At 43.8% G+C, this 24,054-nt stretch overlaps 2 protein-coding genes across 2 annotated transcripts; one reads left to right on the top strand and one right to left on the bottom strand.

The window, feature by feature from the left end:
- Window positions 1–972: 972 nt before the first annotated feature.
- LOC137596770 (uncharacterized) lies at window positions 973–18,974 on the bottom strand. Its single transcript, XM_068317507.1, has 2 exons — window positions 18,841–18,974; window positions 973–3,884 (listed from the first exon to the last, which is right to left on the bottom strand). Exon 2 carries the CDS (start codon window positions 3,597–3,599, stop codon window positions 2,496–2,498), a length of 1,104 nt encoding a protein of 367 aa, XP_068173608.1. The 5' UTR covers window positions 3,600–3,884; window positions 18,841–18,974; the 3' UTR covers window positions 973–2,495.
- On the top strand, window positions 18,454–21,627 carry tmem97 (transmembrane protein 97). The gene is made up of 3 exons (XM_068317508.1): window positions 18,454–18,995; window positions 19,061–19,205; window positions 20,234–21,627. Exons 1-3 carry the CDS (start codon window positions 18,882–18,884, stop codon window positions 20,488–20,490), a joined length of 516 nt encoding a protein of 171 aa, XP_068173609.1. The 5' UTR covers window positions 18,454–18,881; the 3' UTR covers window positions 20,491–21,627.
- The last annotated feature ends 2,427 nt before the right edge of the window (window positions 21,628–24,054 follow it).

Raw genomic sequence — 24,054 nt, 5'->3', positions numbered from 1 at the left:
GGTCCACAACAGTCACCTCTTCTAGTCTTTGTTCTCTCTCATTTTCCAAGTTCATCAACTCTTCAAAGTACTCTTTCCATCTTCCCATCACACTACTGGCACCTGTCAATAGACTTCCATCCCTGTACTCCTGTCTACTCTCCTCAGTCCTCTCAGTGTCCCACTTCTTCTTAGCTAACCTCTTTCTCTGTATACACTCCTGTACCTCCTCATTCCACCACCAAGTCTCCTTATCTACTTTCCTTACAGATGACACACCAAGTACTCTCCTACCTGTCTCCCTGATCACATTAGCTGTAGTTGTCCAGTCATCTGGAAGCACCTCCTGACCACCCAGAGCCTGTCTTAACTCCTTCCTAAAAGTCATGCAACACTCTTCCTTTTTCAGCTTCCACCATTTTGTCTTCTGCTCTGCCTTTGTCCTCTTCATCTTCCTCACTACCAGAGTCATCCTACACACCACCATCCTATGCTGTTTGGCTACACTCTCACCTACCACTACTTTACAGTCACTGATCTCCTTCAGGTTACACCGTCTACACAAGATGTAGTCTACCTGTGTGCTCCTACCACCACTCTTATAGGTCACTCTATGTTCCTGCCTCTTCTGGAAGAAAGTATTCACTACAGCCATTTCCATCCTTTTTGCAAAGTCAACTACCATCTGTCCTTCTGCATTCCTCTCCTGGATACCAAACCTGGCCATCACCTCCTCATCACCTCTGTTTCCTGCACCAACATGTCCATTGAAGTCTGCTCCAATGACAACTTTCTCAATTCTAGGTATGCTCTGCATCACTTCATCAAAGTCCAACCAGAATTTCTCCTTCTCCTCCAGCTCACATCCTACCTGTGGAGCATACCCACTAACAACATTGAACATCACACCTTCTATTTCTAGCTTCAGACTCATCACTCTATCTGACACTCTTTTTACCTCCAGGACATTCCTAACAAACTCCTCCTTCAAGATAACTTCTCCTCCATTTCTCTTCTGTTGGGTCTAAGTCTCGAACATTCACTCAAAAACTGTTCTAAGCTAGACCAGGGTCATCAGACAAAGGCACCCAGAGAGGTTTTAAAGTTTTACCAGCTGCAGCAGGGAGAGACACAGAAGAGATGCACTTGACTTGGTGCAATTCAAAGTAGACTCTGACTCTGTCCCACCCGGCTGCTTTCTTTTATTAAAAAATGGATAGAGCAGGGTTAGATAAAGACGCGCGCAGGCGTCGTAACAGTTTAGATCACACACAAGGTCGAGAACAATAAGACGTTTTTCTACATGTTGGGAGTTAACTTGTGGTTATCTATGTTGGAACATTCTAATCGTCATCAAGGTTGTAGCTGTCTGCAGTAGGTGATTAACTGGAACAGGATGTGTTTGTTAGTACATTCGGGTGCAGCACTTCTAAATGTAGATTATGACATTTTAGAAACACACATATACTTCATTTAAATTTTAGCTTATCTTACATTTCCCTCCTGTTGTGGGTTTCTAAACATCAAACACAACTTGTCTCGAAAGCTTTTCATCGTGTCATCATGGGAGAAACTTCACAAACAGGTGGTCAACCCAGGGAGGGGCGAAAAACCCTAAGCAATTCGGAATGGGAACATGGAAAAATGCACAGTTAGGGAAAATTCCCCTCCTACCCTCCGCACGGAGCGGCAGTCTCATGACCTGGATGACCTGTGGGAAAAAGGGTGAGCCTGACCGAAGGCGCCACAATCGCTTAAGTTGCGACGGGTGCTTGGTGGTGGCTATACCACGTAGCAGGGGACCAGGCGGGTGCCTGCTCCCCCGACGAGGGAGAAAGTTCTTTAGATAGAGGATAGTTCCTCGTCAATGTCAGAGTCAATGTCCTCAATTTTGACAAGGTTGTAAGCATGGAGGTGGGCAACGAACACCTGGCTCATCATGCGTTTGGACATGGGGATCACACAACATGAGCAAAAGGCACATGTCAGGAGGAAGAGGACGACGACGGCGACAAAGGGGAAGATGATTTTTACCAGCACCTGGGACCATGTGCCAGTGAAGAGCCAATCGAGCCAGCCAGCTTGGGGGTGAGGGTCCGCGGACATGGCGCGGCGAAGATTCGTCATAGTACGCATAGCATCGATGATGGTGGAGTTCTCGTCTGGGATGTAGGTACAACAGGATTCACCGATCATTGCACAGACACCACCTTGGGGGGCGAGACTAAGATCGAGGGCCATCCTGTTTTGGAGAGCCATGAGGCGTAGAGCAGTAAGTTCTTTGTTCTGGGCATCATTGATGGTGATAGAGGCGTTAATAAAACTTTGGAGGCGATAGTCGATGGTCTCAAGGCGCAACATGTTTTTTCCTACCCCAATGTTTGGAAAAAGGGCTAGGAGGACTTTTTGTCCTGTTGTCCAATGTTTGTTTTCCGAGGGGACATCGGATCCCCAGATGGGATCATGAGGTTTGAAATCCACATATCGGCTTCTTCTGGTGGGCAGGTCCTCAAGAGTCAGAAGGTAGGTGTGGTCAGATACGCGAACTGGCGCACAGATAGCAGATGAATTTTGGGCAGGGCCATATATACTCTCCAACCGCAAAGCCACCGAATCTCGTCCAGGGCAATGGTGTGAGTGGTAGAGGGAATGGAACGGATTGTTTTGCAGTGACTTGGAATAATGGAGCCTTTCAGATTAGCTCCAGTGATGTTGACACACAATTGAAAACAGGTGCCATTGATACCAGTGCAGTGGTCTAGGTCATTGTGGTTGAGAGTGGCTCTAAGACCTAGGGGCGTAGCATTGGTCAAACGTGGCAGTGGGGTATACCGAGGTGCGTTTGGGTCCGTGGGGGTGAGTCCCAGGGTCTGGTTCAGGATGCTGAGAGAGTGGGTTTCGCTGAGTGGGGAAGCGTAGAGGTGTGGTTGGGACACAGCGTGGGGGAGGATGGAGCAAACATAGCAACCAGACTTGTTGGCTTTATGGGCTGTAAGGTTGGCGTACTTCCACCAAAGGTTGGCGTGGAATGGAGAAGGATGATCGGGGTCGTTCTCATCGTCGTGTATAGTCCATGTAGACCCAAAGTGGCTGGGGTCGTCGTGTGGTACTGGCGGGATGACGGCTGGGGCGATGAGTCTTGTAGCTGCTGGGAGAGCAGGGTTGCCTCCGACTACGGAGGGAATGGTTTTAGGTGATAAGACACAGACGCGAATGTTGAATTCTGGGTCCGGGCCATCTGTTGCTGGGCACAGGCTGAATCTGACGCATCCTGGGGTGGTGGGCACAACTGTTACTACTACGTGGGTGTCGTTTTTTGACATCTTGGGGAAGAGCTGACGGTAGGCTTTGGCAGTTTTCGATACTACCCATTGGTACTGATCGCCGGAGTGTGTTGGCCAATATGTGTAGAGGAAGACTTCACTCCATGGTTCCTCGTAGGGCTCTCCTTGGTTGGAGTCATAGTGGACCACTTGAGGATTCCTTGGTGCTCCAGCATACCAGTAGAAGTCGTGGTATTTGATTCCGTTGCGTCGTTGTTTATTGGCTTGTTTCCTCCAGGAGTTGCAATCGATGCCTTGGTTCCATTGAGGGGTAGGCAGCCCCTGGGTCCGGGCCATCTGTTGCTTTGTACTCGTCTCCCCAGATTTTTGCTTGGATGTTCTGCTGGTTAGTTGGGGTGGCTATCAGGAGTCCAATGGTTGTTACCAGGAGTTGCTGGACCTTCATTGTAATTCTTGGACCTTCTTGCAATGGGACTGGTGTATCCACGTGTCTCGTTCAGCAATCTTGACAGCCGTGGGGGTGGTGATCAATACTCTGTAGGGCCCATTCCACTTAGGACTTGACCAGTTTTTTCTCTTGATCAGCTTAAGCAAGATCAGGTCCCCAGGTCTCAGCAGCTCCTGTGTGGGCGACAGAGATAAAGAGGAAGGGGGCAGATCATTTGCTCTTTGGATTTCTCTTTTTTCAAAGAGTTTGCACAGCCATTCTGTCAGGGGATCGAGCTGGCCTATTTGTTCTTGTACCGTTTGACCTTCCCACAGTGGGAGGTTGAATGGTCGGCCGTGTACCGCTTCGAATGGTGTCAGACCTGTGCTTGTGGGTGTGATGCGCATGTATGTTTTGACTAAGTCTAAACACTCTGGCCATGGCTTTTTGGTTTCTTCCATGGTTTTGCGGAGTCGCAATTTGACCGTACCGTTTGTTCTTTCAACTAGGCCTGCACTTTGCGGGTGATACGCACAGTGATGTTTTAGTTCGATGCCAAGGTGTTTACTTATGTTTTGGACAATTTCGTTGACGAAGTGTGTACCATTGTCGCTACGAATAACGCGTGGTATACCGTGTTCTGGGATGATGTGTTTGCATAAGGCTTTGGCAACTGTGAGTGCATCTGCATGTTTGGATGGGACTAGTTCGACCCATTTGGTTAGTGTATCAATCAACACTAGGCAGTACTTGTAGTTTTGGACTGTGTTAAGCTCGATGAAGTCCATGTGGATGATTTCAAACGGGTAGGAGCCGACTGGATGTTGTCCTCGTTTTGGTCTAACGTTGCCTTGGCTGTTGTGGCGGCAGCATGTGATGCAGTTCCTACAAAAATTTTTGAAGAAGGTTTGGAGGCCTTGTGACATATGAAAGGCTTGTTCCACTATTGATATCATCCCTCCTGTTGAGACATGGCTCTTGCCATGACTCAGCACAGCAATCGTGTGGAACAAGCTGCGGGGAATGCATGGCTTCTTGTCAACATGGTAAAGGTCGTCGGTGACGGTAGCACCAGACAGCATCCATGAGGTCTTTTCTTTGTCCGGGGCAGCCGATTGCATGTCTCTAAGGACTTCAAGGGGGATCGATTCAGGAACACGCGATCTGGAGGCTTGATGAAGGTGCATGGAGACGGCGTGTTTGGCTGCAATCTTGGCGGCTGCATCAGCCTTGGCATTGCCTAGGGAGACTGGGTCGGTGCCTGACGTATGGGCGGCACATTTTCAAACTGCTATGGTTCTGGGTAGGAGGACGGCCTCCAAAAGGTCTTGGAGGAGCGTGGCGTGCATGACGGGTCGGCCCGAGGAGGTCTTCATACCGCGTCTGGCCCATTGGGCGGCAAAAATGTGGAGTGTGGAGAATGCATATTGGCTGTCCGTATAGATTGTGATGTCATCTCCACGAAAAAGTTTGCATGCTTCTGTGAGGGCCGTTAATTCTGCAGCTTGGGCAGACCAATTGCCAGGCAGTTTACCAGACTTTAGAGTAGTGGTTTGTGTGACTACGGCATAGCCAGTGTGGTTCGTTCCATCAGGGGCTTTGGAGGAGGAGCCATCAACAAACACAATATGGCCAGTCGAAAGCGGTGTGTCCTGGAGGTCTTTTCGGGGCTTACAACAGACAGACGTGCGTTCTTGGCAGTCGTGTGGGTCACCATCTTCGGCAGTAGGCAACAGTGTAGCGGGGTTCAGGGTGCCGCACCGTTTGATGGTTAAATGGGGCTGTGAGAGCAACGTAGCGGTTACGTTGAGATGTCGAGCTGGTGAGAGAAAGGACATTTTGGTTTGGGTGAGCAAAAGATCGATTGCATGGTTAACAAGTAGGGTCAGAGGGTGGAACAGGACCAATTCGGCTGACATGGTGATAGCCATGGCGGCGGCACAGATGGCCTGAACACATGGGGGTAGCGCAGCGGCGACAGGGTCCATTTTCTTGGAGTAGTAGGCTATTGGCTTGAGCTTTTGGCCATGGGGTTGGAGGAGGACAGATGTCATGAAACCGCTTTTGCAATCAACCGTTTGGGTGAAGGGTTTTTTGTAGTTGGGCAGGGCCAGGACCCCGGAGTCTGTGATGACGTATTTGAGTGCTGTGAAGGCCTCTGCAGCTTCGGGGGTCCAATCCAGGCGGGCAGACAGGGGCAAATCCTCTGAGTATATGAGGTTTAGAAGTGGCTGTGTTTTCTCGGCGTAGGACGCAATCCATGCACGGCAGTAGTTTGTCAGGCCCAGGAATGCCATCATCTGTCTCTTTGTGGCAGGGCGAGGTGCTTGTAGAACAGCGTCTTTTCTTTCTGCGGTCAGTTGTCGACCTTCTCCAGAGATTCTGTGGCCCAAGAAGGTGACTTCTTGCTGGCACCATTGTATCTTGGCAAGTGAGGCTTTGTTTCCTGTGTTGGCCAGGTGCGTACACAAGGATGCAGCTTCGAGTTTATTTTCTTCTGGTGTAGGGCTGGCTATGAGGATGTCATCGACGTAGAGTAGGATTTGGGTGCTTTGGGCATGGCCATGGAGTGCGATACAGTTGTTGATTTCTTGAGAAAAGATGGTGGGACTTTCGGAGAAACCTTGAGGGAGTCTCGTATAAGTGTATTTCTTTCCATCAAAAGTGAACCCAAACCAACCCATGGCAGAGGGGTGAAGAGGAATGGAGAAAAATGCATTGGCGAGGTCAATGACTGTGAACCATTGTTGCTCCGGGCGGAGCTCATTCAGTAGAGTATGTGGATCTGGAACGCACGGGGCTCGTTGGACGATGGCTTTGTTGACTTCTCGGAGATCATGGACCAGGCGCCACGTAGTGGAGTCTGCCTTTCGAACTGGGAAGATGGGTGTGTTACACTCAGCTGTGGGGCACTCCACGAGGATTTTGGCAGCAATCATGGTAGCAATGACGGGACGGATGCCTTCCTTGGCATCGGGCTTTAAGGGGTATTGCTTCACTCTGGGTCTGTACGTTGTCTTTGGTTCGATTGTCACTTGGGAGGCTGTGGTCAACAGACCCACGTCGGCTTTGGAGGTGGACCAGAATTTCAGTGGAATCTGTGGAAAGTCGGAGGCTACATGAAGGGCTTGGACTGGTTGTCAGGCAGACAAGTGAGTCGTTGGAGAGGCCGTAGTAGTCCATCCGAGGGGGCGTTTCCACATAGTGCCGTAGTAGTGATGGTCCAAACGAAAAGTGGTTGGGTCAACTTGTTCCCAGTGACGCGTCTTTTCAGCTGCTGATGCGCGTTGGTTCAGCTGTTGCCATGACATCTCAGCAGAACGAGCTAAGGTTACATGCGGCGTTGCATCACTGGGCATCATGGCTGATACTTCCTCCTGGACAGTTGTGACTGCACAGGCCCAGTTTGGACCCCACAAAAGGTATTTGATGTGTAGTCTTGAGGGCCGTAGGCGGTGGAACCTCAATAGCCATTGGTGGTCCACTGGGTGGTGAGGGAAGAGGATGGTCACATGGAGGGGGAATTGCGTTTGGATGACTGTAGAATGGCATGGGACTGAAGATTTTGTCTGTGCGAGGAGGTCTAGGGTGACCGAAGAGGGCCCTGCTGTGGTTAGGTCCAAGGCATAGAAAGTGGTAGGCGTGGACGGACTTTCGAGGACCAATAGTGATGTGTTGTCCATTTTGGAGACTTTGAGCGTCGTTCCGTCAGCGAGAATACTGAGGTTGAGTGCTACAAGGAGGTCTCGGCCTAAAAGGTTGACTGGACAGTGTGGGCTCAGAACGAAGGTGGTCGTGACTTCCGTTCCATCTTCGTCAATGACTTTACATTTCTTGGACCAGGGATTGGGCGTTGGTTTTCCAGAGGCCCCTACCACGAGTATGCTCCGACCGGAGGGTTTCAGACCTGGAACTTCATCACGGATGAGAGACACCTCAGCTCCAGTGTCACAGACGAAGGTGACGGCTGTTTGCAGTGGGCCTACCAGAAGGGTTCTGGTGGCTTCAGTTGGGATTACTAGGGACGAGAAAATTGCCTGCAGGTCTAAGATCTGGAGGGGCACGTCTGGATCTGGTGCATCACTTCCTCCATCGTCTACACTGCGGTCCCGTGCTAGTCATTGTGAATGACTAGGGTTGAACGGGGGGTCTCGTCTTGAAGGGCCTCTGTATCCAGTTTTGGGAAGGGGGCAGTCCCGGGCAAAGTGACCTGCCTTGTTGCAGTTGTAGCAGATGTCGTCTTGAGTAGCCGTGCGGCGTGAGTAGCGTCTGTGGTCCTGGTTGGGACGGCCTCGTCCTCTGCTGCGACGGGCGTTTTGGTAGTAAATGCCAGTCGGCGCTGGGGGGTCGACCGTGGTGAGGGCGTCGACTCCTTCCAGGATAGTCATGAGTTTGGCTGTTGCGTCCGAAGCTTTGCGTTTTTGTTGCACCTCAGTGGCATGTGTTGCCCACTGGACGATTTCCTGAACTGTGGCAGTCCTCCAGGTAATGAGGTATTTCTGGATGAATCCTCGGATGGACTCTTGCATGCCATCCATGAGGTGACTCTTAAGTTGGCTTTGGTAAGCACCATTTGGGTTTTGGTCATCTTGGAGGCCGCTATTGGTTCTGAAGACCTCTTCCAGGCGGGCTCTGTATTCTTCGACAGACTCAGAGGGTTGTTGGCGGCACTGGCGGATCTTGGAGTAGTCTGGGACTTTTCTGAAGGTTTGTTCCACTCTGTGGAAGTCTGCTGCTGTCCTTCCGGCTAGGTCGTTTGAGTCGTGTGGGAGGGGGGCGCCATCGGTTCCGTTCGGGTTGAAGGAGCCTCGTACTCTGCTCCAGCGATGTCCTAGAGCCATTCTAAGGGCGCTTTCCATTTCTCTGCCGTTGAGGTGGTAGCTAAGAGCCAAGCTGCGGAAGTTCATTGTCCATTCATTGGGGGCGGCAGTGGCTCAGTGGTAAAGCGGGCGGTAGAGCGGGTCGTCCTATGATTTAAGATCGGCGGTTCGATTCCCGCTCCCGCCCCCCCAAAAATACCCGGAGGTGAGCTAACAGTGGGAGGTGTCAGCTCATCTCCGGAGCACTGCCGAGGCACCCTTGAGCAAGGTGCCGTCCCCTTTACAAATTGCTCATTTGAGGCGCACCAAGAAGGAGCTGCCTGCCACTCTACCTCCCCTGCATGCCTACAGGCCCCTTTGTGTGTGTGTGTGATACAGGGGCCTGTACTCACAAATATGTATGCATGCGTTTGTAATCAGTAGCTAGAGTGTGCTTTCTTAATTTCCGTCCGGGGATCAAACCAGTATATAAAATTTAAAAAAAAAAAAAAAAAATTCTGTGGGGTTATTTTCGACGTCCCCAAGGCCCTTGCAAGCTTCGGCGCATTCCTGCTGAGTCCATGGGCGGTGTACCAGGATGGTTGGTGGCTGGCCATCCGGCTGGCCTGTGTAGGCCGGATTTGCAACGGCGAACATGGGGTATTGGGTGACGGCCCCAGTTGTTTGGGCTGGGCTATCGGGCCATGAGAGGGGGCCGTAGGCTTTGGGGAGTGGTTGAAACTGTGGGCTGCCTGTGTATGCTGGAGGGCTGCTGGTGGCGAATGGGTTGTTCATTTGTTGGGGTGAGTTTTGCACGCCCTCTTGTGGCAGCTCAGGATACAAGCGCTCTTGCTGTCTGCGAGCATGACGGGTGAGGGAGGGCGAGCTATCATCTGGTAGGCGTGGGTTGGCATTTCTTCTGAGGCGGTTCTTTTGGGTCCGCCCCTCGAGGGTGCTCTGAGGATCTTCCTGTTTTTCGTCAGACTTGCTTTGGCTTTCATGGCGATCACTTGCTTCAGTCGAGTGTTCGGATGGCTGTTTGGGCGTTGTCTCGTGGTCTGGGGAGATGCCCAGCGCAGCCATCGTGGCTGACTGTTTTGCCTTCTTTTTCTCGTCTTTCTCTCGGATGGCGAGGACTCTCTTTGTGCTTTGTTCGAGCCAAAGTTTGGCCATTTTCAGCTCCTCATCTTTCACATTCGTTTACTTTCCTTTCCTCAATTTTTCCTTTCGCTCTTCTCGCAATCTTCGGACCAATTCTGTCATTTCCTCAGAGTTCTTCAAACATGGGTTGAATCCGTGTTTCTTGGTCCATTTTTTCAGAAATTTACATGAGTCCGCATGACATTGTTGCATAAAGCGGACGTCGGGTTTGGTTGCAATGTCTTTTGCTTGGGTCTGTCCCATGGTGCAAATGTTTGTGTGTGCGTGTGTGTGTGTGTGAGGAATGAGGGCTTGTAGTGTCCTAAACTTCAAACTACAACCACGAATTAGAACAAACAAAACGGAAAAGAAAACTTCATTTAGTTTTAAATAAAATCAGAATATTTCAGAAATTTCATGCGACAGAAATGTTCTTTACATTAAATGTGAGTAATAATGTCTTACAATGAAAAGGATGATTGTGTGTGTGTGTGTGTGTGTGTGTGTGTGTGTGCGTGACCGGGCGACGCGCGCGAACGGAGCAAACGCTTGTCCACAGACACAATCTGCCACACAGCACAGAATGGATCCGCTGATCCGATGTTAGTTTATCATTCACTCTTAACTTTCACGTTTATAGCCAAGCAGTGGACACATCGAAGACAGACATGACATGAAACAATGAAACACTTTTGGGTTCGAACCGTTTTATAGTGCACTTTTCCTTCTCTGGGCTTTTAACGTATTTTTTGTGAAGGCTGGACCAACGTTTGATTCTTAAAATTTAGGGTTTCTTTATAGTCGACTCTGGTACGCAGAAACGTTGCACCGAAGACACACTGCGTCGGTCTTGACGGACTCTTAACGTTTTTCGCCGCGGAATCAGTTTGAAACACCGTTGGTCGGTTCCCGGAACTCGACACACACTGCCGTTTATACAGGAAGATTCAGGTCCTAACTCAACTCAATAGGCACCCCTTTTCCAGCTCTCACGAGTTACTTTACGTGGGAGGGGGCCCGGTCAGTCGTCCCGGACAGACTGAACCTATTAGGAGATCTCTTGCTTATTTAAATTGGTATTATATGGTCCAGCCTTGCAACACAACAAAATTTCACTTGAATTCTTTTTATTCATCAGATTTTACCTTGTCCGATGTTGCCCTGGTTCACGGGGGACCCATCACCGGAGCTTCTCCTCGGCGCAGGAAGTCAAGTTAGGCCTTTTTCGGAGCGACGAACGTAGTGTGATGGAATGTGGTTTGGTTCGATGGCCTTCGCGTTCCCGCGTCGATTTGAAGTCCAGGTCTTGGGTCCCGGGTTTCGGCACCAGAGAAATGTTGGGTCTAAATCTCGAACATTCACTCACAAACTGTTCTAAGCTAGACCAGGGTCATCAGACAAAGGCACCCAGAGAGGTTTTAAAGTTTTACCAGCTGCAGCAGGGAGAGACACAGAAGAGATGCACTTGACTTGGTGCAATTCAAAGTAGACTCTGACTCTGTCCCACCCGGCTGCTTTCTTTTATTAAAAAATGTATAGAGCAGGGTTAGATAAAGACGCGCGCAGGCGTCGTAACAGTTTAGATCACACACAAGGTCGAGAACAATAAGACGTTTTTCTACATGTTGGGAGTTAACTTGTGGTTATCTATGTTGGAACATTCTAATCGTCATCAAGGTTGTAGCTGTCTGCAGTAGGTGATTAACTGGAACAGGATGTGTTTGTTAGTACATTCGGGTGCAGCACTTCTAAATGTAGATTATGATATTTTAGAAACACACATATACTTCATTTAAATTTTAGCTTATCTTACATCTTCCCATCTACACCATGATAGAACAACTTGAACCCTGCTCCTAAACTTCTAGCCTTTCTACCTTTCCACCTGGTCTCCTGGACACACAGTATGTCTACCTTCCTCCTCTGCATCATGTCAACCAACTCTCTACCTTTTCCTGTCATAGTTCCAACATTCAACGTCCCTACTCTCAGTCCTATACTCTTGGTGTTCCTCTTCTCTTTCTTCGTGCGAACACACTTTCCTCCTCTCCTTCTTCGACCAACAGTAATCCAATTTCCACCGGCACCCTGTAGGTCAACAGCGCCGATGGCGGTCGTTGTTAACCCGGGCCTCGACCGATCCGGTATGGAAGTCATAGGTTTGATTCGCATCTTTGATTTGGCAAAAATTTTACGCCGGATGCCCTTCCTGACACAACCCTCTGTATTTATCCGGGCTTGGGACCGGCACAATAAGACACTGGCTTGTGTCCTCTTGCGGCTACATTATGTAACTACTCCTTAATGAAACTAAATGTAACTCAGTGTAATGTAACTAAATGTAACTACTCCTTAATGTAACTAATAAATGTAACTAAATGTAACTCAGTGTAATGTAACTAAATGTAACTACTCCTTAATGTAACTAATAAATGTAACTAAATGTAACTCAGTGTAATGTAACTAAATGTAACTACTCCTTAATGTAACTAATAAATGTAACTAAATGTAACTCGGTGTAATGTAACTAAATGTAACTACTCCTTAATGTAACTAATAAATGTAACTAAATGTAACTCAATGCAATGTAACTAAATGTCACTACCCCTTAATGTAACTAATAAATGTAACTAAACGTAACTCAATGCAATGTAACTAAATGTAACTACTCCTTAATGTAACTAATAAATGTAACTAAATGTAACTCAGTGTAATGTAACTAAATGTAACTACTCCTTAATGTAACTAATAAATGTAACTAAATGTAACTCAGTGTAATGTAACTAAATGTAACTACTCCTTAATGTAACTAATAAATGTAACTAAATGTAACTCAGTGTAATGTAACTAAATGTAACTACTCCTTAATGTAACTAATAAATGTAACTAAATGTAACTCAGTGTAATGTAACTAAATGTAACTACTCCTTAATGTAACTAATAAATGTAACTTAATGTAACTCAGTGTAATGTAACTAAATGTAACTACTCCTTAATGTAACTAATAAATGTAACTAAATGTAACTCAGTGTAATGTAACTAAATGTAACTACTCCTTAATGTAACTAATAAATGTAACTAAATGTAACTCAGTGTAATGTAGCTAAATGTAACTACTCCTTAATGTAACTAATAAATGTAACTAAATGTAACTCAGTGTAATGTAACTAAATGTAACTACTCCTTGATGTAGCTAATAAATGTAACTAAATGTAACTCAGTGTAATGTAACTAAATGTAACTACTCCTTAATGTAACTAATGAATGTAACTAAATGTAACTCAGTGTAATGTAACTAAATGTAACTACTCCTTAATGTAACTAATAAATGTAACTAAATGTAACTCAGTGTAATGTAACTAAATGTAACTACTCCTTAATGTAACTAATAAATGTAACTAAATGTAACTCAGTGTAATGTAACTAAATGTAACTACTCCTTAATGTAACTAATAAATGTAACTAAATGTAACTCAGTGTAATGTAACTAAATGTAACTACTCCTTAATGTAACTAATAAATGTAACTAAATGTAACTCAGTGTAATGTAACTAAATGTAACTACTCCTTAATGTAACTAATAAATGTAACTAAATGTAACTCAGTGTAATGTAACTAAATGTAACTACTCCTTAATGTAACTAATAAATGTAACTAAATGTAACTCTGTGTAATGTAACTAAATGTAACTACTCCTTAATGTAACTAATAAATGTAACTAAATGTAACTCAGTGTAATGTAACTAAATGTAACTACTCCTTAATGTAACTAATAAATGTAACTAAATGTAACTCTGTGTAATGTAACTAAATGTAACTACTCCTTAATGTAACTAATAAATGTAACTAAATGTAACTCGGTGTAATGTAACTAAATGTAACTACTCCTTAATGTAACTAATAAATGTAACTAAATGTAACTCAATGCAATGTAACTAAATGTAACTACTCCTTAATGTAACTAATAAATGTAACTAAATGTAACTCAATGCAATGTAACTAAATGTAACTACTCCTTAATGTAACTAATAAATGTAACTAAATGTAACTCAGTGTAATGTAACTAAATGTAACTACTCCTTAATGTAACTAATAAATGTAACTAAATGTAACTCAGTGTAATGTAACTAAATGTAACTACTCCTTAATGTAACTAATAAATGTAACTAAATGTAACTCGGTGTAATGTAACTAAATGTAACTACTCCTTAATGTAACTAATAAATGTAACTAAATGTAACTCAATGCAATGTAACTAAATGTAACTACTCCTTAATGTAACTAATAAATGTAACTAAACGTAACTCAATGCAATGTAACTACTCCTTAATGTAACTAATAAATGTAACTAAATGTAACTCAGTGTAATGTAACTAAATGTAACTACTCCTTAATGTAACTAATAAATGTAACTAAATGTAACTCAGTGTAATGTAACTAAATGTAACTACTCCTTAATGTAACTAATAAATGTAACTAAATGTAACTCAGTGTAATGTAACTAAATGTAACTACTCCTTAATGTAACTAATAAATGTAACTAAATGTAACTCAGTGTAATGTAACTAAATGTAACTACTCCTTAATGTAACTAATAAATGTAACTTAATGTAACTCAGTGTAATGTAACTAAATGTAACTACTCCTTAATGTAATAAATGTAACTAAATGTAACTCAGTGTAATGTAACTAAATGTAACTACTCCTTAATGTAACTAATAAATGTAACTAAATGTAACTCAGTGTAATGTAACTAAATGTAACTACTCCTTAATGTAACTAATAAATGTAACTAAATGTAACTCAGTGTAATGTAACTAAATGTAACTACTCCTTAATGTAACTAATAAATGTAACTAAATGTAACTCAGTGTAATGTAACTAAATGTAACTACTCCTTAATGTAACTAATAAATGTAACTTAATGTAACTCAGTGTAATGTAACTAAATGTAACTACTCCTTAATGTAACTAATAAATGTAACTAAATGTAACTCAGTGTAATGTAACTAAATGTAACTACTCCTTAATGTAACTAATAAATGTAACTAAATGTAACTCAGTGTAATGTAACTAAATGTAACTACTCCTTAATGTAACTAATAAATGTAACTAAATGTAACTCAGTGTAATGTAACTAAATGTAACTACTCCTTAATGTAACTAATAAATGTAACTAAATGTAACTCAGTGTAATGTTACTAAATGTAACTACTCCTTAATGTAACTAATAAATGTAACTAAATGTAACTCAGTGTAATGTAACTAAATGTAACTACTCCTTAATGTAACTAATAAATGTAACTAAATGTAACTCAGTGTAATGTAACTAAATGTAACTACTCCTTAATGTAACTAATAAATGTAACTAAATGTAACTCAGTGTAATGTAACTAAATGTAACTACTCCTTAATGTAACTAATAAATGTAACTAAATGTAACTCAGTGTAATGTAACTAAATGTAACTACTCCTTAATGTAACTAATAAATGTAACTAAATGTAACTCGGTGTAATGTAACTAAATGTAACTACTCCTTAATGTAACTAATAAATGTAACTAAATGTAACTCGGTGTAATGTAACTAAATGTAACTACTCCTTAATGTAACTAATAAATGTAACTAAATGTAACTCGGTGTAATGTAACTAAATGTAACTACTCCTTAATGTAACTAATAAATGTAACTAAATGTAACTCGGTGTAATGTAACTAAATGTAACTACTCCTTAATGTAACTAATAAATGTAACTAAATGTAACTCAATGCAATGTAACTAAATGTAACTACTCCTTAATGTAACTAATAAATGTAACTAAATGTAACTCAATGCAATGTAACTAAATGTAACTACTCCTTAATGTAACTAATAAATGTAACTAAATGTAACTCAGTGTAATGTAACTAAATGTAACTACTCCTTAATGTAACTAATAAATGTAACTAAATGTAACTCAGTGTAATGTAACTAAATGTAACTACTCCTTAATGTAACTAATAAATGTAACTAAATGTTACTCAGTATAATGTAACTAAATGTAACTACTCCTTAATGTAACTAATAAATGTAACTAAATGTAACTCAGTGTAATGTAGCTAAATGTAACTACTCCTTAATGTAACTAATAAATGTAACTAAATGTAACTCAGTGTAATGTAACTAAATGTAACTACTCCTTAATGTAACTAATAAATGTAACTAAATGTAACTCAGTGTAATGTAACTAAATGTAACTACTCCTTAATGTAACTAATAAATGTAACTAAATGTAACTCAGTGTAATGTAACTAAATGTAACTACTCCTTAATGTAACTAATAAATGTAACTTAATGTAACTCGGTGTAATGTAACTAAATGTAACTACTCCTTAATGTAACTAATAAATGTAACTAAATGTAACTCAATGCAATGTAACTAAATGTAACTACTCCTTAATGTAACTAATAAATGTAACTAAATGTAACTCGGTGTAATGTAACTAAATGTAACTACTCCTTAATGTAACTAATAAATGTAACTAAATGTAACTCAGTGTAATGTAACTAAATGTAACTACTCCTTAATGTAACTAATAAATGTAACTAAATGTAACTCAGTGTAATGTAACTAAATGTAACTACTCCTTAATGTAACTAATAAATGTAACTAAATGTAACTCAGTGTAATGTTACTAAATGTAACTACTCCTTAATGTAACTAATAAATGTAACTAAATGTAACTCAGTGTAATGTAACTAAATGTAACTACTCCTTAATGTAACTAATAAATGTAACTAAATGTAACTCAGTGTAATGTAACTAAATGTAACTACTCCTTAATGTAACTAATAAATGTAACTAAATGTAACTCAGTGTAATGTAACTAAATGTAACTACTCCTTAATGTAACTAATAAATGTAACTAAATGTAACTCAGTGTAATGTAACTAAATGTAACTACTCCTTAATGTAACTAATAAATGTAACTAAATGTAACTCAGTGTAATGTAACTAAATGTAACTACTCCTTAATGTAACTAATAAATGTAACTAAATGTAACTCAGTGTAATGTAACTAAATGTAACTACTCCTTAATGTAACTAATAAATGTAACTAAATGTAACTCAGTGTAATGTAACTAAATGTAACTACTCCTTAATGTAACTAATAAATGTAACTAAATGTAACTCAGTGTAATGTAACTAAATGTAACTACTCCTTAATGTAACTAATAAATGTAACTAAATGTAACTCAGTGTAATGTAACTAAATGTAACTACTCCTTAATGTAACTAATAAATGTAACTAAATGTAACTCAGTGTAATGTAACTAAATGTAACTACTCCTTAATGTAACTAATAAATGTAACTAAATGTAACTCAGTGTAATGTAACTAAATGTAACTACTCCTTAATGTAACTAATAAATGTAACTAAATGTAACTCAGTGTAATGTAACTAAATGTAACTACTCCTTAATGTAACTAATAAATGTAACTAAATGTAACTCAGTGTAATGTAACTAAATGTAACTACTCCTTAATGTAACTAATAAATGTAACTAAATGTAACTCAGTGTAATGTAACTAAATGTAACTACTCCTTAATGTAACTAATAAATGTAACTAAATGTAACTCAGTGTAATGTAACTAAATGTAACTACTCCTTAATGTAACTAATAAATGTAACTAAATGTAACTCAGTGTAATGTAACTAAATGTAACTACTCCTTAATGTAACTAATAAATGTAACTAAATGTAACTCAGTGTAATGTAACTAAATGTAACTACTCCTTAATGTAACTAATAAATGTAACTAAATGTAACTCAGTGTAATGTAACTAAATGTAACTACTCCTTAATGTAACTAATAAATGTAACTAAATGTAACTCAATGCAATGTAACTAAATGTAACTACTCCTTAATGTAACTAATAAATGTAACTAAATGTAACTCAGTGTAATGTAACTAAATGTAACTACTCCTTAATGTTAAATAAGTGAATTTCTGACTGATTCTAGTTCCAAACATTACAGTTAGACAGAAAAAACATGTTTGTTTGTTTCTCTGTTCTAACATAAATCCTTTTCATTTGTCAGGTTATTAAACCCTCTGACCTTTTATGCTCTCATGGGCCACATTTGGCCCCTGGGCCTTGAATTTGACACATGTGCTTTAGTACTGTGGTCCCCAACCCCCTGCCGTGGACCGTTACCGGTCCGTGGGTCATTTGGTATCGGGCCGCACATAAAGAAAAAATAATTGACATCCATTTTATTTAGTTGGGAGTCTGAAAGATATTTTAGTTTGAAAAATTACCCAATTCTCTGTTGCATCTGTCTCAGTGGTCTCCAACCACTGGGTCGGGGGATAACCACTGGGTCGGGGGACAACCACTGGGTCGGGGGACATTAAATACCAGGCGGCACAGAAAGTTTGACTTTCTTTTTTTTTCATTAATTACCAGTCTAAAGACCAAACTGGGGTAGACCAGACGTCCAGAACACACTTCAGGTGTCATCGTCCCCGTTACCCCTTGATCAGGGGTCCCCCACCACTAATTGTCATTATTGTAATTATTATTTGATTGACTTGTTCACCCTTTTATTGGAAATGGATCACTATTTCTCCTACGCTGAATGCACTGATTGTTAGTCACTATATTTCAAAATAAACCTCATCAATGCAGTCACTTCAATCCAGTTTTCAATATAATTATTTATTACAATTATTTTGTTTACAGAGATGTTGATTATCAATTTAGGAAGAAAAAAGGTTTTACATAAAACCACTGCTGGTGATGTGTTATTACACTCCAGCTGTCCTGGCGTCATTAACGATTATCCAGCAAATAAGACGGGTCAGAGAAGATATTGTCTGAGATGAAACCGGTCCGTGGAGATAAGAGGCTGGGGGCCGCTGCTCCAGGAGATGGTTAAATGTCTTTTCTTATCTAACAAATGACTGATAGAGATTATGTAGAACAGCATGAACACCAGTGAGGGAATACATTCTAAAAGAAGAAATGAGTGAGTAAATCTAGTATCTCTATCGGTATGTTCTTCAGTACTTCAGTACTGCAGTACTTTATTACCCCCGGGGCCCCGGGGCCTGACTCTTCAGATCTTTATGGACATGAGACCACTGCGATGCCCCGCCCTCCTCCCTGCTCCTAGCCAATAGGATCCACCCTGGGATCACGCGTGTCACCCCTCCACAGACTCACCGTGTCGGTGTCCGGTTCCGGTTCCGGTTCCGCGGGTCGGGATGTCTCTCCGCGCGCTGGAACTCTTCTTCTTCTTCTACTTCGCGGCCCACGTGCCGATCACCTTACTGATGGACCTGCAGGCGCTGCTTCCGGGTCACGTGTTTCCTCAGCAGGTAAGAGCCTCTCAGGAGACGCGCGCGCCCCGGCCCGTGACGTAACGCTGACCCGTGTCCTCCAGGTGAGGGACGTTCTGAGCCGGTACGCGGAGGACTTCCGGGACCCCCTGCTGGTGGCCCCCCCGGAGTGGTTCCGGTCCTTCATCCTCTGCGAGGCGCTGCTGCAGCTGCCCTTCTGCCCCATCGCGGCCTACGCCTTCCTGCGAGGTCAGTACCGGGACCGAACCGGAAATTCACGAGAACCGGGACAGAACCGGGACCGGTCCGGTTGTCCCGCCTGCGGGGCAGAGACGCTCCGGGTTCAGGGGTTCTGTCCCAGAAAGCAGCCACACCGCCCTCTGCTGGATGTTCCCTGTCGGGACACCTGAACCCCATCATCAGGTTCGACACGCTCCTTATGACGTCAGCATACACCAGTCATCACGTGACTGGGTAGTCTGTCAGTAACAACCAGATATCAGATATGTCTTCGTCTTCGTCTTCTTCCTCCTCAACTGCCCTCATGTCTTCCTCACTACGTCCATCCACCTTCTCTCTGGTCTTCCTCTTGCCCTCTTTCCTGGTAGCTCCATCTTCTTCATCCTCACCATCTCTCCTCTGGATGGATCCAGACCCTCCGTCTCTGCTGTCTCTCAGCTGGTCTTCAGTTCAGATCCACGTGTGAATGGATCACTAGATTCAAGCTAAACATCTCCTGAGGTCCCTGACGGACCAACCCGGACTCACCAGCATCTCCAGCACTTCTGGAGAACCTTTACCTTCTCTGATGCTGCTAATCTGATCCAGCTTCTGGCAGCCTTCCTGAGGATTCTTAACCCATTCCTCTCAGCAGCCAGTGGTGGGAAGGTCTTTATCCACCTGACCCCACCAGAACATTTCTCTGGGTTCCAGAGAAGAACATCTAGAGGGATCCAGGACTTCTTCTGGAACCAAGTCTTGGTGGACTGTAAGGTCTGTTCAGATCTTTTTAGATCAGATGAAAAACAAGAAAACATCAACCAGCTGATTTCTCTGTTGGCGATTGATTGATTGGTTGATTGATTAACTACTCTGGACTATTGATTTTGGAAGTCAGTCGGGTGATGAATGTTTGTCTTAAAGTCGTTGCGTCGCTCAAGTGAACAAATCCTGCTCTGTCTACTGAAGTAGTACAAACTGACACCGTGCTGCTGTACTCTGTTAGAGCAGGTGTGTGGGTTCTGGATCTGGATCAGTCCGTGTGTTTCCCGTCCCAGGTGGCCGTCGGTGGATCAGGACTCCGGCCATCATCTACTCCACCCATGTGGCCACCACGCTGGTCCCCGTCCTCAGCCACATCCTGTTCCACGAGTTCCCTGTGGAACCCCACCCCGGTCCCCAGACCCTGCAGGAGCGCCTCCTGCTGGTCTCTATCTACGCTCCCTACCTGCTGGTGCCCCTGCTGCTGCTCTTCACCATGATCCTGTCCTCCTCCTACAACCCCACCTCCACGGCCAAGTCCAAGAAGAACTGACTCGTCTGTCTGTGATGGGTAGTCTCACTTAACACAGGTTGTCCTCAACCTACAAACACAACTGGTTCATAAGGTGAATTGTTCGTAAGTCGATCTATAATCACCATTCGAGGTCATTTAAATGTCATCGCTGGTCTAATTATTACTATTACCTCAGACTGACCATAAACAGTAACAGGACATTAAAACAACACAGAATACATAAAATAAAGGTACAGACCATTTTTAGTTAGTTAAGTTATCAATTATACGTTGGTTTTTTATTTTAAAAAATACACTGAAAAATAATAATCATATTTATTTCATTTCACTCGAATTTACGTCTGTCCTCCAGAGATTAGTTTACGGTAAACTTTAATCTTGATAATTTAATCCTTGAGGAGAAGAAGAAGAAAAGGCTTGAAGGAACTCTCCATCAGTTTAAAGATCATTAAAGAGTCAGCTTTAGAGTGAACATGGAGGAGGGAGGAGTCACTGTGGGTCGGAGTCAGAGTTGTCATCAGAGAGATGTTCACCACCACCACTACCTTCACTAGTCTTTACTTTATCATCAGGATAAACAGTAAAGTATCCAGGGTGGAGCCTGACGCGCTGAGATGCTAACAGAGACAACAACAAACAACAAGAGGCGGAGACATGAGTGTTTGTTCTGTGTAAACACAATGGTGCTGCCCCTGGGGGGGTTGTGGCAGAAAGGGGACCTGCAGGACAATAGTCAGATATGGCCGTGCCCGTTTGTTCATAACTATGAATGTTTGTAAGTTGAATGTTCGTACGTTGAGGACTACCTTCAACAGAATGCAACACTCACAAATGTATGTGTTCACAAACACACATGTGAGACACACTGATATGTAAATGAACCTGATGAAAGCATCCAAACCAGCAGCTCCACTCTTTTTCTCTTAAATGTTCTTTAAATGATATAATTATGTTATATAATAGTGTTGATTATCCTGCTCAGGCCCGTCGTTGGTTTGTTTGTCAGCAGGACTCCACCATGTCAAGACGGATTTCCACAGACTTGGTGAAGGGGTGGGGGGCGACTTAGTGATTGAAATAAATAAAGGGGCCAATGACTGAATGACTGAATAAATACATAAGAGAGAGTAAATAAATAAAGTAATTTTCAGTCTTTCTATGATTGCAATAAAAACTGAAATTGTTTCCTGACATGTTTTTTTTTCCTGGGTGGGGGGGGTCTCGATTATTTGAGATGTTCAACAGATGGTGTTGAGAAGGTGGGGGCCATGATCCGGAGCTGGACTGACTGAATACATAATCCTCCACTAGAGCTGCACAGTTTCTGAGGTTTTTGTTTCAGTGACTGGTTCTGGTTCTGGTTCTGGTTCTGGTACTGGTGCTGTTACAGGGGTCACAGAGCACCATTTACAAACCCCAGCGCCTCCTGGAAGCAGGGCTATAGGTATGGGTGGAGGTGGTTATAATGGTTAACACTGGGTCAGCTGCTGGTGATCGGTCGTCACTGCTGGTCTCAGGTTAGGACCCACTGAGGTGGTGTTACTGGTGTGTTCACTGGTGTTCACTGCTGACTCCATCAGTAGTGATACATGCATCCTGTCATGAGATGCTCCTGATCTGTGAGCCATGAATCACTGGTGTCCTGACAACATGCTGCTCCTGAAAGAACGTCTTGTTCATCCCAGAAGACGGCGTGACACGGTTTGTGCACACCGCCTCAGAGACGAGGTCACATCACCGCTGACACTGATGACTGTCGAATGTCTAATGACGGGACACGGAACAGGATGCACCTGAAAGCACCACAGCATCTAATGAGACATGCTCCAGGTCTGCAGACCCTCAGAGGTCTGCTTTGAACAGAAGAAGGGTCAGAATCAGAGCAGAGATGACATTCAGGCTCTGGTGCATTTACCACCATTCATCTCAATAGTTCATTAAATTCATTCACATCAAGTCTTTAAATAAGACCTAATTTCATCTTAACCTCAAGTTCAAGCCTGAGAAGTTACAAACCCTGGTTAAGAGTAAAAGTATTTATTGTGTGACTTTTATAAAAGTAGTACAGATATGCAATAAAACAGGTGGTGGCTCATTACCTACTGAACCCAGTACCGGTTCTGCTCTTCAGTACGTCATGTCTGTCAACAGAACCTCACTCCATTCTTATTTTACTTTAAAAGCTTCAGTTGAAGTCCTCAGACGACAGAGGGTGTAGCTGCACACTGCAGGATGGAGGCTATTATAAGACACCAAAACACACACACACACACACACACACACACACACACACACACACACACATACACACACACCACACACACACACACACACACACACACAAAACATTTTTTTATTAGCCAATATGTCGTCATGGAAATTCTAAAAATGATACAGTTACAGCTGTAAAAGGAAATGTAAAAATAACGAATAATAATAACTCAGTAATAAAGAAATAGATTTCAAGGTCCGGTGAATCAGAATCCTTTGAACTGGTTATCCATTAATAAATGTCTTAAACACGCGTTCTTCCAGTTCTGTTTTCTGTTAAAGTCTAAAATGTATATGTGTGTATTTACAGAGTTGGTCGTTTTGTTTAATGTTTGACAGAAACTGTTTCCGTGTCCTCCAGCGGAGGGACTACCCCTCACAGCGGAGGGACACAGTAAGGACCGGCCCGCGGAGGGATCTGCTATAAAGGCGTGAGGCGGCGCTAGCCGCGGCATTGTTAACGCGAGCAGCGGAGCGGACGGAGCGGCCGCCCGCAGAGAGGACACCGACCCGGGCACACAGTTCTACCCCGCACCGCTGAACGAACCACCGCGTCCTGCTAGCGGGGCTAGCGGGGCTGACGTCAGCGCCAGCCGCGGTCCCGTCATCCCGGACGGCGGGGGCAACCAGCGGGGGTTGTGTTCCTCCGCTCCGATGGAAGTCACACCGAGTGTCCGGAGGACATGAGTGTTCCGGTGGACCGGACCGGGGCACCGGACTAACCCCCCCCCTGACATCTGTTAGCATCCTGGGTGCTCTAAGCTAATGCTAACTGCTCCCTCGCGCGCTGGTGTTTGCTAGCTTTACGTGTTGTTTTTGGTGTGACGTCATTACATCGGGTTTGATAATACTCGGGAGGTTACGTCATAACGCCCCTGTGGGGCACGTCCTCACTGCCCCGGGGAGGCAGCTGTGGTGTGGTTCTGCCCCCGTCCCGCTAGCGGCTCATGTCCGGCGGGTCGGAGTCACGTCGGCTGCCGCCTGAGCAGCGGGGGTGACCGGGGACAGCATCCAGCCGGACCGCAGGCCGGTCCAGCCCCGGTGTGGGTCCCGAACGGGTCCGTGGGGGTCCGGGTCCAGGAGCCATCGAGTCCAGCATCTCCTGGTGAGAAACACGTGAAATAAACCTGCAAGAGGCACCAGGACTACCGTCTGGACCGGGGGCAACATCAAGACTGTCCCAGACCCAGCATCACCTGGACCTTCATCAGGCCCAGCATCACCTGGACCTTCATCAGGCCCAGCATCACCTGGACCTTCATCAGGCCCAGCATCACCTGGACCTTCACCAGAGCCCAGAATCACCTGGAC

This window comes from Antennarius striatus, chromosome 6, assembly GCF_040054535.1.
Source record: "Antennarius striatus isolate MH-2024 chromosome 6, ASM4005453v1, whole genome shotgun sequence".
NCBI classification, from domain to species: domain Eukaryota; kingdom Metazoa; phylum Chordata; class Actinopteri; order Lophiiformes; family Antennariidae; genus Antennarius; species Antennarius striatus.
The sequence above is the reverse complement of the archived record's forward strand: the minus strand, read 5'-3'. Positions and strand labels throughout refer to the sequence as shown.

Coding starts and splice junctions, on each gene's coding strand:
- LOC137596770 (XM_068317507.1), bottom strand. CDS start 3,599: ATGGCCCGGACCCAGGGGCTGCCTACCCCTCAATGGAACCAAGGCATC.
- tmem97 (XM_068317508.1), top strand. CDS start 18,882: ATGTCTCTCCGCGCGCTGGAACTCTTCTTCTTCTTCTACTTCGCGGCC. Junction 18,996..19,060: donor GTCACGTGTTTCCTCAGCAG/GTAAGAGCCTCT, acceptor CGTGTCCTCCAG/GTGAGGGACGTTCTGAGCCG. Junction 19,206..20,233: donor GGCCTACGCCTTCCTGCGAG/GTCAGTACCGGG, acceptor TTCCCGTCCCAG/GTGGCCGTCGGTGGATCAGG.